This window comes from Sceloporus undulatus, chromosome 3 (assembly GCF_019175285.1).
Source record: "Sceloporus undulatus isolate JIND9_A2432 ecotype Alabama chromosome 3, SceUnd_v1.1, whole genome shotgun sequence".
NCBI lineage: Eukaryota > Metazoa > Chordata > Lepidosauria > Squamata > Phrynosomatidae > Sceloporus > Sceloporus undulatus.
This window is the reverse complement of record NC_056524.1, coordinates 273954989-273976332: the sequence shown is the minus strand read 5'-3', so window position 1 is coordinate 273976332 and position 21344 is coordinate 273954989. Positions and strand designations below refer to the sequence as shown.

Below are 21344 nucleotides of genomic sequence, written 5' to 3'. Positions count from 1 at the left end.
TAATAATAATAATAATAATAATAATAATAATAATAATAATAATAATAATAATAATAGGCCAATGCAAATTTAGGCTGCATCAATAGAAGTATAATGTCTAGATCAGGGGTAGGCAACCTTTTTGAGCCAGGGGCCGGGTTGCTGTCCCTCAGACAACTGGGGGCCAAAGCCAAAAAATAAATAATTAAATATTTTTTAAAATAAATAAATAAATAAATAAACTGGGACAAATGTAGGACAACATTTTCAAATGGTGGACACTTTTTTTAAAAAAGTAGAGGACACGCAAAAAATTTCCTGATTTGAAAAAAAAAATGTTAATATAAATGCATGTTTCTGAGGCGTCTATAGACGATTGCCCCCCTTGCCCCTGCGCATGAGAGGCCAAAGGCTCCAGCGGCAATCAGTGGCGGGACTGGGCTGGGGCCGGTCCCAAGGCCTCGCTGGGCTGCATCTGGCCCATGGGCCGCAGGTTGCCTACCCCTGGTCTAGATCAAGCCATGTGTCCAAAGGAGGGCCACTAAAATGGTGAAGGGTCTGGAAGTCATGCCCTACGAGGAACGACTGAGGGAGCTGGGGATGTTTAGCCTGGAGAAGAGAAGGTTAAGAGGTGATATGATATGTTAGCCCTGTTTAAATACTTGAAGGGATGTCATACTGAGGCTGGAGCAAGCTTGTTTTCTGCTACTCCAGAGACTAGGACCTGGAGCAATAGATGCAAGCTCCAGGAAAAGAGATTCCAGCTCAACATTAGGAGGAACTTTCTGACAGTAAACGCTGTTCAACAGTGGAACACACTCCCTCAATGGAGTGCAATGGAGTCTCCTTCTTTAGAGGTCTTTAAGCAGAGGCTGGATGACCATCTGTCGGGGATGCTTTGATTGAGAGTTCCTGCATAGAATCATAGAATCATAGAGCTGGAAGAGACCCCAAGAAGGGCCCTGATCCAGTCCACGGCCAACCCCATTTCTGCCATGCAGGAAATCTCAATCAAGCCCCCGACAGATGGCCATCCAACCTCTGCTTAAAGACTTCCAAAGAAGGATACCACTACACTCCGGGGAGTTTGTTCCACTGCTGGAACAGCCCTACTGTCAGGAGTTCCTTCCTAATGTTCACGGGTGGAAACTCTTTTTCCTGCAGCTTGCATCATTGTTCCGGGTCCTGTTCTCTGGAGAGCAGAAACAAGCTTGCTGCATCTCAATATGACATCCTTTCAAATATTTAAACAGGGCTATCATCATATCACCTCTAACCTTCTTCCTCCAGTCTAAACATCCCCAGCTCCCTAAGTCGTCCTCATGGGCATGGTTTCCCGACCCCTCACCATTTTTGTCGCCCTCCTTGGACACATGGCTCCAGCTTCTCAATGTCCTTTTGACTTGTGGCGCCCAGAACTGGACAAATATTCTAGGTGGGGCCTGACCAAAGCAGAATAGAGTGGCACTCTTACTTCTCTTGATCTAGACACTATACTTCTATTGATGCAGCCTAAAATAGCATTGCCTTTTAGCTGCCGCATCACACTGTTGACTCCTGTTCATTTGTGTCTACTTGGACTCCTAGATCCCTTTCACACGTAGTTTCATTCAGCCAGGTGTCCCCCATAATCCTATATCTGTGCATTTTATTTTCCGCCCTAAGTGCAATACCTTTACATTTCTCTGTGTTGATTTCATTTTTTAGCTTTGGCCCAGCTTTCTAGTTATTCAGGTCATTTTGATCTTGATCCTGTCCTCTGGAGTATTAGCTATTCTCCCTAATTTGGTGTCATCTGCAATTTGATAAGTTGCTCCCAATTCTGTCATCCAGGTCATTGATAAAGATGTTGAATAGCACTGGGCCCTGGACGAGACCGCTGGACACCTCCCCACTGGTCACTTCTCTCCAGGATGAAGAGAAGAGGAGCCATTGTTGAGCAGCCTTTGGGTTTCGGCCAGTCAACCATTACAGATCCATTAACCGTTCCTTTGTTTGCCCACATTTTACAGCTTGTTTGCAAGTGTCCATGTGGACCCTTGTCAAAGGCCTTACTGAATCAGTCTACTATATCCACAGCATTCCCTTCATCTACCAAGATGGTCATTTTATCAAGAAAGAGATCATTTGTCTGGCATACTTCTTTCTGACTTTTTGTGATGATGGCATTGCCTTCTAGATGTTCACAGACTTCGTGTTTAATGATCTGCTCTAGAATCATTTCCGGATTGATGTCAGACTAACTGGGGGATCATTGTGGGATCCTCTTTCTTCCCCCTTTTTGAAGATTGGGGACAAAGTTTGCCCTCCGCCAGTCGGCTGGGATCTTCTCCTGTTTCTCCAGGAGTCCTCAAGACTATTATTGCCAATGGCTCAGATATGACATTTGCCAGTTCTTTTATACTCTTGGATGGAGTTCATCTGGGTCCTGGAGATAATTTCATTTAGATTAATAAGGTATTCCTCTACTATCTCTTTACTTATTCTGTGTGGTGAATTCCCCTTTTCTGTCCCCTGTTCCATTATCCTCAGGTTTAGCCCCTTTTCCTTTTCTGAGAGACGAGGCAAAGAAAGGTGTTGAGTAATTCTGCCTTTTCTCTGTCTTCTGTTTGTCATTTTGCCATCTCTCTCCACGCAGTGGCATGGCAGAAGGGAGTTGGACTGGATGGCCCTTGCGGTCTCTTCGAACTGTAATAATCTGCCTTTTTCTCCCTCCACTGTGTTGCCATTCCTAATTCACCCCCTTTTAGGTTAATCAAGTCGCTGCTCTCAGGAAAACCAAGAGACATCTCTTGTCACCACCTGAGTTTGGAAGATGTGTAAGATCTCCTAACTGGAGAATAATGCAAGGTGCTTTCCTATGGGGAGCATGAAGTTTGACTTACCTTGATATACGGATCTGTGCTCACATTTCGACTGTAAAGAGAAACAAGTTACCCAGCAGGTCTGTATTTGCATTTCTGACCCAGTTGATATTATCCATCCATAAAAGAAAAAGTAGGGTGAAGCACCTGCCATGCTTGGACTGCAAGTTAGGCAGTAATCCATTCTCTCTTGATCTCAGGCTTCTACTTCAACAACGGCTGCTGTAAGAATTAAAGTACCTTGAACCTGCACACCAAAAAAATGTATCTTTGTGCATTTTGAATTCTGTGCCTGGAAAGTATGGGGCTTCTTCAGTGAGATGGGGAAGAAAAATACTGAAATGTTTCTCGCCCACAAAGCCAGTGATGTCCGAACATACAGATACATGGCAGGGGAAGGTTTTTTTAAAATCTAAGGTTCAGCCGAAGACACCTGAACGCTAGAAAAGTGCTACTCAGAGCAGTGCTCTATGGACCACTGCTAGCCCCAGGAAAATTTCCAGGTGGAAGAACCAAGTGTAGCCAATGGGTACGAACTTGGGGTGGGATGTGGTGTTTCCCAAATCACAGAATGAGAGTTGGAAGAGACCTCAAGGGCCGCTAGGTCCAGTGCTCTGCCATGCAGGAATGCACAATCCCAAGCACTCCTGACAAATGGCCATCCAGCCTCCAAAGGAGACTCCTCCTCCACCCTCCAAGGCAGTGTTTTCCACTGCTGAACAGCTCTTACTGTCAAGATGTTCTTTCTAAGAACTTCCTAAGATATTCCTCATTCAACACAGAGAAATGTAAGGTACTGCACTTAGGTCAGAAAAATGAAAGGCAGATATAGTATGGGGACACCTGGCTTACGTGTGAAAGAGATCTAGGAGTCTAAGTAGACCACAAGCTGAACATGAGTCAAAAGTGCGATGCAGCAGCTAACAAGGCCAATGCGATTCTAGGCTGTATCAACAGAAGTATAGTGTCTAGATCAAGGGAAGTAATAATGCCACTCTATTCTGCTCTGGTCAGGCCCCACCTGGAATATTGTGTCCAGTTCTGGGCACAATTTAAAAAGGTTGTTGATAAACTGGAGCATGTCCAAAGGAGGGGCACCAAAATGGCGAAGGGTCTGGAAATCATGTCCTATGAGGAACGACTTAGGAAGCTGGGGATATTTAGCCTGGAGAAGAGAAGGTTAAGAGGTGATATGATAGCCCTGTTTAAATACTTGAAGGGATGTCACATTGAGGAGGGAGCAGGCTTGTTTTATGTTGCTCCAGAGAATAGGACACAGTGGAACAATGGATGCAAGCTCCAGGAAAAGAGACCTTTGGAGGTCTTTAAACAGAGGCTGGATGGCCATCTGTCAAAGGGGATGCTTTGACTGAGAGTTCCTGCATGGCAGAGGGGAGTTGGACTGGATGGCCCTTGTGATCTCTTCCAACTCTATGATTCTAATGTTCTGGTAGAAAAACATGTGCCCTTTAAATGAGGGGGCTAATAAAAGGAGTTGCATAAATGTTGTTGTGTGCCTTCAAGCTGTTTCCAATTTATGCCAATCCTAAAGGGACTATAGCAAAGTTTTCTTGACAAGTTTTGTTCCAAGGAGGATTGCCTTTGTCCTCCTCTTAGACTGAGAGAATATGACTTGCACAAGACCGTCCAGTGGCCTTCTCTGGCCAAGTGGGGATTTGAACCCTGGTCTCCAGAGTTGTAGTCCAATGTTCAAATCACTACACCATGCTTGCTCTTCAGTGGCAGGTATGTATGTAGCCAATGTTATAAACATTGATAGAGTCTCTGGGTGGCAGTGTGGCTATCCAATTATATGTTACCAAAGTGATGTTCACAGTGAAGAAACATGGTTTCATTGTTGGCACCAGACCACCATCTGGTTATCTCATGCCAGGTGTGTGGGGTATGGTCCATTTTCAGCTTAAATATGAAGTGGAAACAACCCAGCGAAGCCTCTGGCCGAGGACCCCTTTGTTAAAAACACCACTCACAACCCAGCTGGTTCTACATAGTTTATTGGGTTTAGAACTGGACAAATCACAAGTGTACAAAATGGGAGACCACAATATAAGAGGCAAAGGACTGTGGGCTACAACAGCATTTCTACTGATCCATTCAAAAGCTTTTGGTAGAACAAAGCGTTAAGTGTGACCAGGCAAAAGAAAGGGGAAAGAGAAGGAGAAAAGAATATGGGACAGAGAAATGATTTACTGGCCAATTCTAAACTAGACAATAAATCCTGTACAGCCCACTGACAAAGTCAGTCCACCTTCAAGCAGCTGTCAGGTTTGGTTTGACTGGGGGCAGAGGGGGAGGCAGAAGAAGGCGCTGGCTTTGTCAGCTGTGATCAGTGCTCAAAGGACCAGGCCCTCTATATCTAAAGCTGTGAAATGTTGTGCTACCCTCTTCCCACCAAGGGATGCCAACCCTCAGCCCTTTTGGTCACTAACCTTCCTAGAGTAGAGCTCCATGTTAAGGACACTGCAGAAGAAAACAAAGAGAAGCGGGGGCTGTGGAGGAGGGAGAATGGCCAGCCCCACTCTTGCTGCACAGCAACAATCACAACAGCAACAGCATGTTCGGGAGCCAGAATTAACTCTGGGTTTGTCCAGTCTATGGTTCTGAGGCCTATTCTACTAGTACGTGTGCACAAGAACTTCCAAAAATACTAGGATATGATGCAAGTAGTGACAACAGAAGAGGTGGGGGTTTATCACATGGTGGATGTTCCCTAGAATGACCACAAAGGGGATGATGGTTAGACTGGCCCTTTTATACCCTGGAACAGAAGCGAGGCACCTGGCTTCAGCTGCAACTCCAATAAGTAACTGAAACCAAACCAGACACCAGTGTCCTTTTTTCAGAGAGGAGCTGCAGGAGTCCAGCATCCAGCCTCTGCACAGAGGAGGGGCCAAAGAAATGATTTTCAATTGTACTTTTGAGACCAAGGGAGGCTGGGAAAAGAGGGAGCCAGTCAGCTGCGGAGGGCTAGCATCTCGTCTCGTAGATTCCACTCCTGCCAATATACCTCACCCATTTGATCACATCGTGGTCACTGTAGTTCAGCTTTGGCTCAAACACTTTCAGGTAGCGAACCTTCAGTCCAGAGGGTGCAAAGGGGACCTGCACAAAATAAAGGATGAGGATGAGGAAGGAAGCCCTTTGCAACAAATTTAATGGGAAAAGCCAAAGCAGCAACTTTACCAGCTATTCCCCCGCCACTCCAGCACCTTCCAAAATTTCACTATAACCTTATTTAAGTGAAGGCCCCGATTTACTGACTGCCGTCAGATAATTCCAGTGAGGTATCTACAATTGTTGCAAAGAAGCAGAAGATGGGAAAGAGACTCAGAACATGCATGTTAGTTATTTGCAGTTCTGGTGTGCTGCCTAAAGCAGTTCCAATAAACTTCTCTGTAAGAAGATGCATGAATCAGCTGACCCTCATCTTGAAAACAACCTTCTCATAACGGAAGTGAGCAAATTTTGCTTTCAGTACAACTCCAAAGTTTCTTCAATTCTCCAACATTAACTCTGCAATGTTTTCATTAACACCAATGCCATGCGGTCTATGCTTCTCTCACTTACACTAATGTTTTCTATCTGCCTCTGAAAAAGGGTGGCTAACAGTTTGTAAGAGATCGCCTGGGTCTGCCTCCTGATGGGAAAAAGGATGAAGAGGCCTCCAGGAGAGAAGCAGAAGTTGGGGTCGGGTGGGCACAGAGATGCATACAGTACAATACAAGGATCACACTCATCTCCCCCCCCCCCCATTTTTTTAAGGTACACATACCAGAAATTCTTGCTGTCATTTCTGCAGTGAAGCTACAAATCCCCATCTCTTGCCCTTCCTGGAGCTGGAACTTGATAATCCTAAATGACTGCAACCAAATGGTACCAAGTAGTCACCTGAACACAACATAGGGCTCCTACCTCAAAGTTCATGGAGATTGGTGGCCGAGCCCATTTCTTCTTGTCATTAGTCGGAAGCAGTTCAATCTCTGCACTGATCTGGGACTCCTTCATTCCAGCCATGCGCTTAATTCTAAGGAATCAAGGAGAAAGGAAAGTGTTCTCTAAAGCCCAGCTGAGGCATTCTACACATATGCAGCCCAACCTGGAGGAGAGCACAAGACTTGCACTAAGCAGGTGAAGAAATGTGCCTTAAGTTCTCACTTACTTCCAAACAATGGCGTTCTCACTAGCCTTGTATTTTGCCTTCCCTTTCATGCAGATAACTTGTACACCACTGGTGTTCAGAGGGGTTGGGATTCGCACCTGGAAACAAAAAAAATTGGAATCCCATTTGGCTGTGTGTGGTAGCAAGGTAAAGTATAAGGCTTATAGAATAAAGAAGCTAACCACTGCTGTGTAAGCAAGTACCAGAAAGCAAAATTATACACTCAGGAAGGAGTGGCTACAAGGCATTCAACAACAGTGCCATTAAGAGAGAAGTTGTTCAGCTTTTTAGGAGTCTTTCAACTGATCACAAATAGTTCAGCACGCTAAAGTATCAGCAGACCTTATGTTCCATTGTGAAATGCTTATCAAGAATTCTAGCCATGACCACAGATGAGTAATGTCATAAAGTTTGGAAACAAAGTTTTGATGAGAGAATTATGCCACCTCTGATGGAGGAAAAGTAAATGTTTCAAAGCAGATTGTATCTAGTACCTTACACACCCAACAATTTCCCACATATGTCTTTTACAGCTAGGGGTTGTGGGCCAAACTGGCCTCCTAAAGCACTTTGGAAGACTTAAATCTGCCATTCCTCCCTTCTTAAAACTATGAATCCCTCCATACTACAGGGACAGAGGCTCCTTTTCCCCATATTTTGCTTCTAAGGTTATTTTTTGACCAGTATTAGTCTTTTTTGAACCAAGAAATAAATCAGAAATAATCTCATAATATGTTGGCCTTAGAGCTGCCATAAATCCAAGGAAACTTGAGGGTAAACAACAATAGACTAGCTTGCTTCTTGCTTAAAAGAGGTCTCTCTCTGGACCCAACAGGCTCCAGGCCCCCAATGCAAAACTGGAATTTTATTTTTAAAAATCTGAAGGAGCTGGGAGGTCTGCGGGGGTCACACGCAGCTCAGGGAGGGTACTCATTTTACAGGCTACCTACATGGAGGCCCTGTGTCTATTTGCACAGTTGCAATTTTGAGTGGAGAGGACTTGTACCTTGCTCCAACATTCCTCCAAGTCTAGAATGTACCTCATGCCCATGTCAGTCTTACCTCTATCTTCTGAGCCAAGAGTGAAGGCTTGAAGTTGGACTTGATCACCACCTTCACCTCCAGTTTGGTGCGACCCACTTCCCGTACCAATGGGATCACTCGGAAAGGCAGGATAATGTCCTTAGTGGTTCGATACCTTGAGGAAAAGAAAGAATACCCCTTATGGGATGGAGAGAGGAGTATGCCAGTAGTAGACTATGGGAAATAGAGGCACCCATTTCTAATATGAATGGAACTGCAATACTGTCTGCTCTTTGCAGATGTAATGCTACTGACTGCTCCAATTAATGTCACTTAAAATTTTTCTCATACTCTATGCAGGGGATAAGCAGGGTGCTTACTCTGTAAACATAGAGTGGGACATTACTGACCACTGTCTACCTATTTCTAGCATTTTTTTGTTTTGTTTTGCACTTTGGTGAAAGGATAAAGCTGCGTCTACATACAATCGTAACTACCGTATTTTCCGGCGTATAAGACGACCCCCAACTTTTCTAGTTAAAATATAGTTTAGGATATACTCATCGTACAAGACTACCCCTCTTCCAACGCATGTTAAGACTAAGATACCTCAGAGAGGGGTGTCTTTTCCCCTCAGCACACTCCCTTTCCTCCCTTTCTAATGCAAAATCCTCATTACTATTTAGCGTCACTGAGGTGGGTCCTTGCAGCACCACAAAACCCACTCTGGGGTTTAAAAATAAAAGGTCCACCCTTTCCCCTCCTTTCCTATCTCTTGGCTTTCCTTCTATATGAGTGAGTGAGAGAAGGGCCAGAAGAGGATACTTTAAAAAAAAAAAAAAGTGAGCCCTCTTTTTTTTAATCCCCCTTCCAGGACTTGGCAGGGAAAAAAAGGAGGCTCCCCTCCAGCCCTGGCCCCACGTGTTCCATTTGGAGAGGCTTTGGCTCCTCTTTCCCCATTGCCTTGCATTGCTTTGCCTGCAAAATGGTGCAGCTGCGAGCTTTGCATTCCTCCGCTGCTGCTGTGAACCCGAGGAGCATAGGAGCATGAAATGGAGGATGGGATCCAGGGGGAGAAAGAGGAGGAGGAGAATTGTAGCTGCATCCACACTGGAGAAATACCCCAGTCTCGCAGTGCGGTAACTCTAGGTCTGGCTCTTTGCTATGGAATTCTGTGAGTTGGAGATTGTTGTGGGGTCCAGAGCGGAGCTTCGCGGTCGTTTTTGAGGGACCCCCCCCACCATATGCAGTGACCAGTCCAGCTCGGAAGTTTCTGCACCCGGTGTATAAGACAACCCCCGGCTTTTGAGAAGATTTTCCCATGTTAGAAAGTCATCTTACATGCCGGAAAATATGGTATAAATATTACTCTGTTGTAGGCATTGTACATATCATCTTATAGGAAGTAAGTTGAATACAATCATACCAAACAACTCTGAAACAGCTATGTGAAATGGCCAACTTTGTCTCTTGAGCACCTAATCTTTCAAGGACAGCCCCCCCCCCCCCACCACACACACACAAACACTACTGTCATTTTGGTGAATAACATGCTCCTTACTTTATATTACAAATTGGTTGGAGCTGGAACAGCTTCCACAGAAAAAGCCAGTTCCATGATTCGCAGAGACCACGAAGAAGAAGGCACCCATTCACCCATCCACACACCATCTTTTCTATCATTTTATGCATAACTGTGCTGGCCTGCTTCAAACACCATGACGTTATTGTAATTTACATAAATTACAACGTAGCTTGCCTACTCTTGAGTGTAAGAGTGAGCAGGCACATAATGCTTGGTGTGATGTGGAAAGCCTGCTACAGCTCACCTACCACAGTCAAAAGCTTCCAATCACCATACCTCATTAGTTCAAACTCTCCATCTGGGGGTATGAAGCTAATACTCCTCTCTGAGTCAAACTTGCTGAGCCTCACGCATTGGTGGAAGGTGCAGTCATCAATAGCAATTGACTGTTTCCCGCTATAGAACAAAAACACAAGGAAAATCATGATCAGGAGTGGTTGCCAGGCTGCCTTTGAGAGAGAGGTGAGCATGTGCAGCAGTGTTCAGGCTCCCTGTTGCAACAAGACTAGTCTACCAGGAGTGCACTGCCATCAAGGCCTAAGTCATGAAGCAACAGAGGCTGGGAGGAAGAGCAAGCCAAAGACCTGCCACTATGTAAGTCAGTCAATCGCCTCCAACCAACAGGCCTCTTCCCCCCCCCCCCCACCGCCACTCCCAGCAAGACTGAAATGAAACACCAGGGGTGAGGTGGGACTGCACACAGGTTCACTTCTATTCCAACTATAGCATTGCATTGGGGAGGCTGGAGAACAAATTATCCCCATTCAAGACCTTCCTTTTCAAAGGACACGCAGATGAGCTATAGGGAGAACTTCCTATAAGTACTCTTACACTCTTTAGCTTCTGGCTTCTGTATGTCTATGTAGCTGCAACCTGTCACCTCTAAGAGGTACCAATATTTTGCTCCTGAACTTTTAAGGGCACTTCTAGCATCCAGCTTGGTTATGTATCAGTGCTGAGAAAGTTAAGAAACAACCCAACATCACCAAAATCTCCCCTCAACTATTGTCAAGTGCATGTGCTGAATTGGCAGCAAGGAAAGGACCTGGGCACTGAAATACTGAAGGAGAACATGCCTAAATACAGCATAATGAGCAAGTTTAACAGGGCACTGAAGTGAGGCCCAATATACAGAATAGGCAAAAGAAGATGCTTGCTTTGTGAGTATGTGGATCAGGCTGTGTTTCAATGGGATGCTGGGTGAATGCTCTGATCACTTTTAATCTTTAAAAAAAATGTCTGGTAAAGCTTTACTTAGGCAGTGTATTTTGTATTTCCCCCACTCTCCCAAGACGAAAGCACTTCTGTTCTACTCTTCTCTTTGAAATTCAAACCATCCCATATAGGTACAGAAATTGCTGCTTTAACAACTGTGCCTGCAACACAATATGGGTCTGTCGCTTCAAGGGGGCAGGGAAGCAAAAGTTCAGCAATTATTAGACACCTAATTGGTGTTTGCCAACTGCTGGTTCTGACCCCAGGCCTAGCATCTTGGGTTCTGGAGAGAGGCCTTGATTCCCTCACCCAAAGACACATCTCCACTGCTTGTCATCACTAAAATGAGATGCTATTTATATCCACCTTTATATTAGACTCTCCTAAGATATTTTACCTTTTGCATTGCACCTTGAAAGGAGTGAGAGGTTCCTGTACCATCTCGCTACTGAACTAATGCAAGAAGCCAACTACAGCCTTTGTCAGTAATAGCCACCCCTACTCTGAAGCCTTAAGAAGCTCACCCAGCTCACTCAGGCATGTCCCTGTGCCAGCTGGATGGCAATGCAACACTTCAAACAAGCTTTGTTCCCAAGAACAAGCAAGTGGCAGCTCAGACTTCAATCACAGGCGTGACCTGTGTGGAAGTGTCTAAAGATGGTGGCACATGCACAAGTCACACCAAGCAAAATAGATGAGGAAGGGGAGAAGAGTGCGTGCACACAGCAGTAAGCAAGTTATCTACCTTCCTGCTTCACTGGAGTCAGCAGAACACAAAAGGGAAAAAAAAAAAGAATTCAGTAAAAAAAGATGGTTAGGAGGGAGTAAGGAGGGCCTCAAGGCTACCTGCACAACCTAGCAATCCATTTCAAAGTAGAGAATTTGCAATAGCCTCTCTCACTGCTATACTGCGTTTGAAGTTGGCATATGGAGGGGGAGTAGACAAATGTTGAATGCGACACCATTCCCCTCACCAAACTCCAGCTGGTACAGAATATGGCAGCCAGGTTGGTCACAGGAACAGCAAGGAGTGACCATATAACACCAATACTGAAGTCACTCCACTGGCTGCCTATCAGTTTCCGGGAACAGTACAAGGTGTTGGTTATCACCTTTAAAGCCCTACATGGCTTGGGCCCAACCTATCTAAGGGATCGCCTGCTTCCATATAATCCGCCCCGTACACTCAGGTCCTCTGGGAGGAATCTATTACAGCCCTTAAAGACCAGATTGACGGCGACCTCCCAGAGGACATTCTCTGCAGCTGCTCCCAATTTATGGAATGGCCTGCTGGACGAGATCCGTCAAATTACCAATCTAGAGAGCTTTAAAAAGGCCATTAAGACGGATCTCTTCTGGCAGGCCTTCCCGGAATAAAATGCTTGGCCACAAATAAGACTTCCCATCCAGTGAACTCTGCCCGTGATGATTTTTATTTAGCTTAGTCGGTTTTAATATGTAGTTTTTAATCCTACATTGGTTACTTTTGTTTTAAGGGGGGGTATTGTGTATATATGGCTGTATTTTAACCTGTTGTACGCCGCTTTGATTGCCTGGCAAAAAGCAGGATAGAAATAAATTATTATTATTATTATTATTATTATTATTATTATTATTATTAATTATATCACTCCATCCCTGAGAGTAGTTGAGTGTTGGACTATGACTCCAGAGACCAAGGTTCAATTGCCAGCTTAGTCATGAAACCCACTGGGTGACCTTGGGCAAGTCACATGCTCTCAGCCTCAGAGGCAGGCAATGGGAAACTTCCTCTGAACAAATATTGCTAAGAAAACCCCATGATAGGTTCACCTTATGGTTGCCATAAGTCAGAATCAACTTGAAAGCACACAGCAGCAACAACAATGACTATGTAACCTGGTTTAGGGGCAAGGGAGATGGGAAGAAATATAATGGCTCTTTTGCTTTCCAGACTCACAGTTTATATGAAGAACTAGAAAATAACAGCTCATTCATCAACTGAGTTAACAATGTGGGCATAATGAGTCAAACTAGAATGAAGCTCTGCTTGTAACTAAGTTGGGGGGGAAATGATTTCTATGCCTTCATTTCACATTCCAGTCCTTCAAGAGACTTCAAGGTGGCAGCAGCAGCAAGATGAGTCACCCGTTTCCCTAGAGAAAAGGTTATAATTGGAGAGCTCCCTATCTCAGCAGGACAGCAAAACAACAACAAATTATTCCTAGGAAAGCAAGAGCATCTTCCTATATTTTGTTGAGATGACGAAAGAGAAGTTGCTGACAATTACACATCATCTTGCCATGTGATCTGAAACCTACAGCCCATCTGCCCCCTTACCTTTTCCCTGTCTCATCTGCAGTCCCTTTGCCTTGTTTCTCAATTACAATTTTGTCGTTCATGCCAAACTTGCACTCAGGCATCCCACTGAGATAGCTCTTCATCACTACCCTGCCGGAGACATGGGCACTCAACACTTGACCTGGAAGAAAGAAAGAACAAATGGTGTACCACAGAGAAGTTACAGGGAGTGTGTATTAGCTTCCTTAAATTTAGTGATGTGGGAAAGCACTCTGTTGCACTTACCTTGTGGTGACATTAACAAGTTCACACTTTCCAGCACATCCAGAAAGAGTTCATTGCGACGGTATTTGATGCCTTCACGCCTCCAACCGATCTGACCAGTCACCTGGCTAGTAATCTGAGACTGTTCTTCTTTAGTCTGAAGGAAGAAAGAGATGGAGGATACACACTCTCAAGACCCTAAGTCAGGAGCACCTTTATCAAGACTGCATTGTACTAAAAACAACTACAAAAACAATTTGCTGCAATCCATTTGTTACACAAACTCCACAGAGGGCTAAGTGGCTATTGGTGTAAAGTACATTCTCTTCCCACTAGATAAGTGATTAACCTGTATGACAAAGACATCGAGGGCTTAAGATTTCAAAAGTTCCAACCTCGCTGGTTGGCAATGTTTGTTATACGGTAATTAAATGTCTTCCCAAAATGCCCTGGAGGCAGGCATAAACCAGGAGCAGCACAAAGGAAAGAAATTATTTGGAGATGCAGTTATGCTGGTCCTTGCTTCCACCTCTCAGTTATTTGTTTCCCACCCACAAAGGATTATGCCATTCATGCATTAGAATAATCAACCTGGTCCCATTTCAAAACCCTGTACAACAGTGTTCTTATGAAGGGCTTGCTAGGTCCCTGGGGACTAGTTGGGAGGGACAGCACGTTCTCCTACCTGGTGCTATAGGCAGGTCCAGTCACACGCAGAAAGCGAGAAAACAGACGTATAGCAGCAAGTGCAGCACACACAGGGTTAGGAGGCAAGCAGGTCAGTAGAAGGGGAGGAGGAAGAAAGATGAGCGTTAGGCTTGGGACAATCTCAAGCACTAAAAAGCTTCTCATCTGTTCCACTAATAAGCCTAAAGGAAAGGGCATTCTTCTGAACTAAATGAAAGCAGACTGATCAGCAAGGAAGAGAAGTAATCTAAATTCACTAAACCTGGCATAAGGCCTCTGTTTGAAGCAAGCTTCTTCTCCTTGATGAAAGCACCTCAAATGGAAGATGAGTATGTTTTGATTGTACAGTGTTCTGAAACTCAGGACCCTGTAGTCATTCACATGTGGCCTGAATTTGCAACATAGGGGCAGCATGTCATCCCAAACCAGATAGGTTTATTAGTTGATACTATTAGCCATCAAACTCCCAGTCCAGATCTCTCTTCCTGCCTTCAGCCCATTCACTAACAATATGAAACCATGCCAGCTTTCCAAAATGCAAAGAACTGGAAAGCATATTCATCACCTATACTCTGCCTATGTCTGGTTACCTCAAGCCTCTACCCTTGAATTCCATATTTTCTGGAGGAATTACACATTATGAGGAGGGGATATCAATCCTCTGGGTCACAGTTTAATCCGTTATTTAATATGAAGAAGAGGATGCAACATGCCCTCCAACTCTTAGTACTAACTCCCTTCAGCTGGGTCTTCCGTTCGTATCCTGGAGTATCAGAAGACCAGAAGAAAGGATTGCAGCCAACAATTTTGTCCGTTTCTATAGGCACTTATTATGACTAATTGCAATGGTCTCATATTCTAGGGATTATGCCCCTTGTGAGCCCAAGTTACACTCAAATGAACATGATAAAGCCACATCTTGTTTTCTGCACACTTGCAGTAGATTCACTGCCTGAATTCTGAGGGAAATTTCTGTAGGAAATCAACAACAATCTCAATTATTGGTATTTCTATCCTATTTTGCACAGGACAAGACTATACTCATTTTTAGTTGCCATGTTAGCTGTTATAAGAAACCTGGCCAAAAGATAAAAAAGCCCAGGCATTCACCATTATCCAGAAATAACAGGTTGCTATTGGTCCAAAACACACGTCAGTCCAGTTTGAGATGGCTTTAACTGCCTTGGCTTAGTGCTAGGGAATTCTAGGAATTGTAGTTCTGTGAGACAGCCTTCCCTGTCAGAGACTTCTGATGCCACAACAAACTACAATTCCCGGGATTCCCTAGCACTGAGCCAGGGCAGTGAAAGCGGTCTCAAACTGGATTATTTCTGCAGTCTGTTTCAGACCACCGACTCTTGAACATCCCACTCATTGTATTTTCATAAATATTAGAAAACAGATCAAGACCATCTTGATATTAAACATAAAGGAAAACTACATGTGCCTTTTTAGAACACAGTGTCTAGATGAAGAGAATCTGAAGCACAGTCGTTTTACCAATTGCTAGATTTACTTGATCTGCATCAGCTTGGAGGTGCCCAACTCAGTTCTCCTTCCCTAGATCTGCCATCTGAATGACAGAGTTGACCAGATTTTGGTAGAATCAGGCAAGCCCAACACCACAGGGGCTGGAAGAATAAAACCAGAGCAAGACTGAACAGCCTTGCCATCACCAATCGCAGACTGCACTGCATGCCTCCGAATAAGACAGGCTACAGCTGTGAGTACATCCCATCTAGGATGACTCCATTTGATCCTTTCAACTAGCCTGACCTCAGCTACAGACACTGACCTCAAACCACCTGCCAAGTAGGGATCTGAACCAAAGCCTCCACTGTTCTTTTCTAGCTCCATATTGCTCATCTGTGTCAGGGGAACCACACTAACAAACCTTCCCTAAGAGATTTACCATGGATCTTTTGGACACCAGTAGATGACTTTTCTGGTCAAGCAGGCCTTTCAAAGAACTCATGCACTCTGGGTCTCTCCATTTTAACATGTATTTTAATTCAGAAATGCAAATTAGCAGCACTGAAACAGGCATTTTCATTCCAGAAATTATGTTTGCCTAGCAACGTGGCATTTTCATATACAGAACTGAGTGAATGGCAACCTAAACAGGAATACTGGTGGAAGGAAATCCTCAAATCATCTCTCATACTCAGCAACTTTAGCCTATTGTAAAAAGACAACACCCTTTTCCTGTGCAGTTACAAAATTGTAGAAAACAGCTTTCACATCTGGCCCTATAAACTTCTTCAAAAAGAAAACATCTATCAGGAAATGGGGCTGAAGGCCTCAAAACTTGCCCCAAAGCATTCAACCATGAGGAAATTGATGGGATTCATGGCTTCTTCCCTGAGGTTGAGTAGTGGAAGCCCTGTTCATACTTACTGTAAACAAACTTTTTGGATTACTGTCCTGCAGATTAGGCTGCAAAGATACTCATGTACAGAGTTGTACACAAGCTGTGCTGTTCTAAGTGGACCAAATCATCAAACTAACAGTGGTATTTAGACAACAAAATGGGACATTTATCCCCTTTCTGAAAACATTCAAAGGAGACAATCACTAGAACCAGTGCAGCAGCAGTATCTTTCCCAAAAGTCCCTTCTACCAAAATCACATTGAGAGAAAATTGGGGGGAGAGGGGAGATTCCAAAATGTCTATAATTTCAATATAATAATAATAATAGTTTATTTATAGACCGCTTTTCCAAAATAGATCAAAGCGGTGTACAACAGAACAAAACAAATCAATTCAAAATAAAACATAACATATTACAATCATAATCAGATGATAAAACTACTAAAATTACAATTAAAAACTATTAAAACCATACAACTATTAAATCCCAATACAAACTAGCTGGATAAAACCATGTGCATATCGAGGGAAAACAATATCAGGATACATGGGGGAAAGCCTGTTGAAAAAGAAAGTCTTGCGTTTCTTTCTAAAAAGGTCTAGGGAGGTGACGGAGCGGAGCTCGTCGGGGAGCGTGTTCCAAATCTGTGGGGCTGAGATGGAGAATGTCCTTTGTGAGGTCGATGTATATCTCATCTTCAAGACCCTCTACAGATGCTTCCCGACCGACCTGAGAGTGCGGGGCGGATTGTACGGGGAAAGGTGGTCCTCCAAGTACCCTGGGCCCAAGCCATTTAGGGCTTTATAGGTAATAACCAATACCTTGTATTGCGCCCGGAAGCGGATAGGCAGCCAATGAAGATCTTTAAGTACTGGTGTTATATGGCTGGCCCTGGAAGCCCCAGTGACCAGTCTAGCTGCCATATTCTGGACCTATTGCAGCTTCTGGGTATGGTACAAGGGTTGCCCCATGTAGAGAGCATTACAGAAATCCAATTGAGAGGTTACCAGAGCATGTACCACAGTTTCAAGGTCCCTCTGGCCTAGGTAGGGTCGCAGCTGGCATATCAGCCGAAGCTAATAACAGGCGCTTCTGACCATCGCATCACCTGAGAAGTCAGGTGGAGCAATGAGTCCAAATGCACCCCCAGACTACGAACTGAGTCCTTCAGGGGGAGTGTGATCCCGTTCAGGACAGGTGGACAAATTTCCTTTCCTGGGCCAGGGGAACCTATCACTAGTACTTCCATTTTCTCTGGATTCAAGCTGAGTCTGTTTTCCCTCATCCAGCCCATTACTGACTCCAGACAGGCGTCTAGAGGAGAGATGCCATCCCTGGTCACTGCATCAGTCGGAGACACAGAGAAGTATATTTGGGTGTCATCAGCGTACTGATAACACTGCGCCCTGTGTCTCTGGATGATCTCTCCCAGCGGTTTCATGTAAATGTTAAATAGCATGGGGGACAGAATAGCTCCTTGAGGGACAACAGATGTAAGTGCCCTCTTATTGGAGCAAACGTCCCCCAGCTGCACCATCTGGAATCTACTCAAGAGGTAGGAACGGAACCACTGGAGCGCAGTGCCCCCGATACCTAACTCCCTCAGGCGTTCCAGAAGGATACCATTGACCATGGTATCAGAACTGGAAAGCATATTCATCACCTATACTCTGCCTATGTCTGGTTATCAAGCCTCTACCCTGTGATCCATATTTCTGGAGGAATTACACTGAGGAGAGGGGATATCAATCCTCTGGGTCACAGTTTAATCCGTTATTTAATATGAAGAAGAGATGCAAACATGCCCTCCAACTCTTAGTACTAACTCCCTTCAGCTGGGTCTTCCGTTCGTATCCTGGAGTATCAGAAGACCAGAAGAAAGGATTGCAGCCAACAATTTTGTCCGTTTCTATAGGCACTTATTATGACTAATTGCAATGGTCCATATTCTAGGATTATGCCCCTTGTGAGCCCAAGTTACACTCAAAGGAACATGATAAAGCCACATCTTGTTTCTGCACACTTGCAGTAGATTCACTGCCTGAATTCTGAGGGAAATTTCTGTAGGAAATCAACAACATCTCAATTATTGGTATTTCTATCCTATTTTGCACAGGACAAGACTATACTCATTTTTAGTTGCCATTTAGTGTTATAAGAAACCTGGCCAAAGAAAAAGCCCAGGCATTCCCCATTATCCAGAAATAACAGGTTGCTATTGGTCCAAAACACACTCAGTCCAGTTTGAGATGGCTTTAACTGCCTGGCTTGTGCTAGGGAATTCTAGGAATTGTAGTTCTGTGAGACAGCCTTCCCTGTCAGAGACTTCTGATGCCACAACAAACTACAATTCCCGGGATTCCCTAGCACTGAGCCAGGGCAGTGAAAGCGGTCTCAAACTGGATTATTTCTGCAGTCTGTTTCAGACCACCGACTCTTGAACATCCCACTCATTGTATTTCATAAATATTAGAAAACAGATCAAGACCATCTTGAATTAACATAAAGGAAACTACATGTGCCTTTTTAGAACACAGTTTCTAGATGAAGAGAATCTGAAGCACGTTGTTTTACCAATTGCTAGATTTACTGATCTGCATCAGCTTGGAGTGCCCAACTCAGTTCTCCTTCCCTAGATCTGCCATCTGAAGACAGAGTTGACCAGTTTTGGTAGAATCAGGCCCCAACACCACAGGGCTGGAAGATAAAACCAGGCAAGACTGAACAGCATGTGCCATCACCATCCAGACTGCACTGCATGCCTCCGAATAAGACAGGCTACAGCTGTGAGTACATCCCACTAGGATGACCCATTTGATCCTTTCAACTAGCCTGACCTCAGCTACAGACACTGACCTCAAACCACCTGCCAAGTAGGGATCTGAACCAAAGCCTCCACGTTCTTTTCTAGCTCCATATTGCTCATCTGTGTCAGGGGAACCACACTAACAAACCTTCCCTAAGAGATTACCATGGATCTTTTGAACACCAGTAGATGACTTTTTCTGGTCAAGCAGGCCTTTCAAAGAACTCATGCACTCTGGGTCTCTCCCATTTTAACATGTATTTTAATTCAGAAATGCAAATTAGCAGCACTGAAACAGGCATTTTCATTCCAGAAATTATGTTTGCCTAGCAACGTGGCATTTTCATATACAGAACTGAGTGAATGGCAACCTAAACAGGATACTGGTGGAAGGAATCCTCAATCATCTCTCATACTCAGCAACTTTAGCCTATGTAAAAAGACAACACCCTTTCCTGTGCAGTTACAAAATTGTAGAAAACAGCTTTCACATCTGGCCCTATAAACTTCTTCAAAAAGAAAACATCTATCAGGAAATGGGGCTGAAGGCCTCAAAACTTGCCCCAAAGCATTCAACCATGAGGAAAATTGATGGGATTCATGGCTTCTTCCCTGAGGTTGAGTAGTGGAGCCCTGTTCATACTTACTGTAAACAAACTTTTGGATTACTGTCCTGCAGATTAGGTGCAAAGATACTCATGTACAGAGTTGTACACAAGCTGTGCTGTTCTAAGTGGACCAAATCATCAAACTAACAGTGGTATTTAGACAACAAAATGGACATTTATCCCCTTTCGGAAAACATTCAAAGGAGACAATCACTAGAACCAGTGCAGCAGCAGTATCTTCCCAAAAGTCCCTTCTACCAAAATCACATTGAGAGAAAATTGGGGGAGAGGGGAGATTCCAAATGTCTATAATTTCAATATTAATAATAATAATAAAAATAAAATAATAATAATAATAAAGATAATACAGTTTATTTTAGAGACCGCTTTTCCAAAATAGATCAAAGCGGTGTACAACAGAACAAAACAAATCAATTCAAAATAAAACATAACATATACAATCATAACAGATGATAAAACTACTAAAATTACAATTAAAAACCATTAAAACCATACAACTATTAAAACCCAATACAAACTAGCTGGATAAAACCATGTGCATATCGAGGGAAAACAATATCAGATACATGGGGGAAAGATGTTGAAAAAGAAAGTCTTGAGTTTCTTTCTAAAAAGGTCTAGGGAGGTGACGGAGCGGAGCTCATCGGGGAGCGTGTTCCAATCTGTGGGGCTGAGAGTGGAGATGTCCTTTGTGAGGTCGATGTATATCTCATCTCAAGACCCTCTACAGATGCTCCGACCGACCTGAAGATGCGGGGCGGATTGTACGGGGAAAGGTGGTCCTCCAAGTACCCTGGGCCCAAGCCATTTAGGGCTTTATAGGTAATAACCAATACCTTGTATGCGGCCCGGAAGCGGATAGGCAGCCAATGAAGATCTTTAAGTACTGGTGTATAATGGCTGGCCCTGGAAGCCCCAGTGACCAGTCTAGCTGCCATATCTGGACCTATTGCAGCTTCTGGGTATGTGTACAAGGGTTGCCCCATGTAGAGAGCATTACAGAAATCCAATTGAGAGGTTACCAGAGCATGTACCAAAGTTTCAAGGTCCCTCGGGCCTAGGTAGGGTCGCAGCTGGCATACAGCCGAAGCTAATAACAGGCGCTTCTGACCGCGCATCACCTGAGAAGTCAGGTGGAGCAATGAGTCCAAATGCACCCCAGACTACGAACTGAGTCTTCAGGGGAGCGTGATCCCGTTCAGGACAGTGTGACAAATTTCCTTTCCTGGGCCAGGGGAACCTATCACTAGTACTTCCATTTTCTCTGGATTCAAGTGAGTCTGTTTTCCCTCATCCAGCCCATTACTGACTCCAACAGCGTCTAGAGGAGAGAGCTATCCCTGGTCACTGCATCAGTCGGAGACACGAGAAGTATATTGTGGGTGTCATCAGCGTACTGATAACACTGCGCCCTGTGTCTCTGGATGACTCTCCTCAGCGGTTTCATGTAAATGTTAAAT

General features: G+C 44.3%; 1 protein-coding gene across 4 annotated transcripts in view; it reads right to left on the bottom strand.

The window, feature by feature from the left end:
* Positions 1-4842: 4842 nt before the first annotated feature.
* AP2M1 (adaptor related protein complex 2 subunit mu 1) overlaps positions 4843-21344 on the bottom strand; it is a 42942-nt gene continuing 26440 nt past the window's right edge. Inside the window, exons 5-13 of one of the 4 annotated variants that reach the window (XM_042457531.1) lie at positions 14076-14081; positions 13412-13547; positions 13166-13307; positions 11592-11603; positions 9908-10027; positions 8086-8221; positions 7024-7121; positions 6777-6888; positions 4843-5966 (exon numbers count right to left, since the gene is read on the bottom strand). In XM_042457531.1, coding sequence (XP_042313465.1) covers positions 5832-5966; positions 6777-6888; positions 7024-7121; positions 8086-8221; positions 9908-10027; positions 11592-11603; positions 13166-13307; positions 13412-13547; positions 14076-14081 — 897 coding nt within the window. In that variant the 3' untranslated portion in view covers positions 4843-5831. The remainder of the gene's footprint in view (positions 5967-6776; positions 6889-7023; positions 7122-8085; positions 8222-9907; positions 10028-11591; positions 11604-13165; positions 13308-13411; positions 13548-14075; positions 14082-21344) is intronic. The other 3 variants (XM_042457533.1, XM_042457532.1, XM_042457535.1) reach the window with 3 other exon arrangements.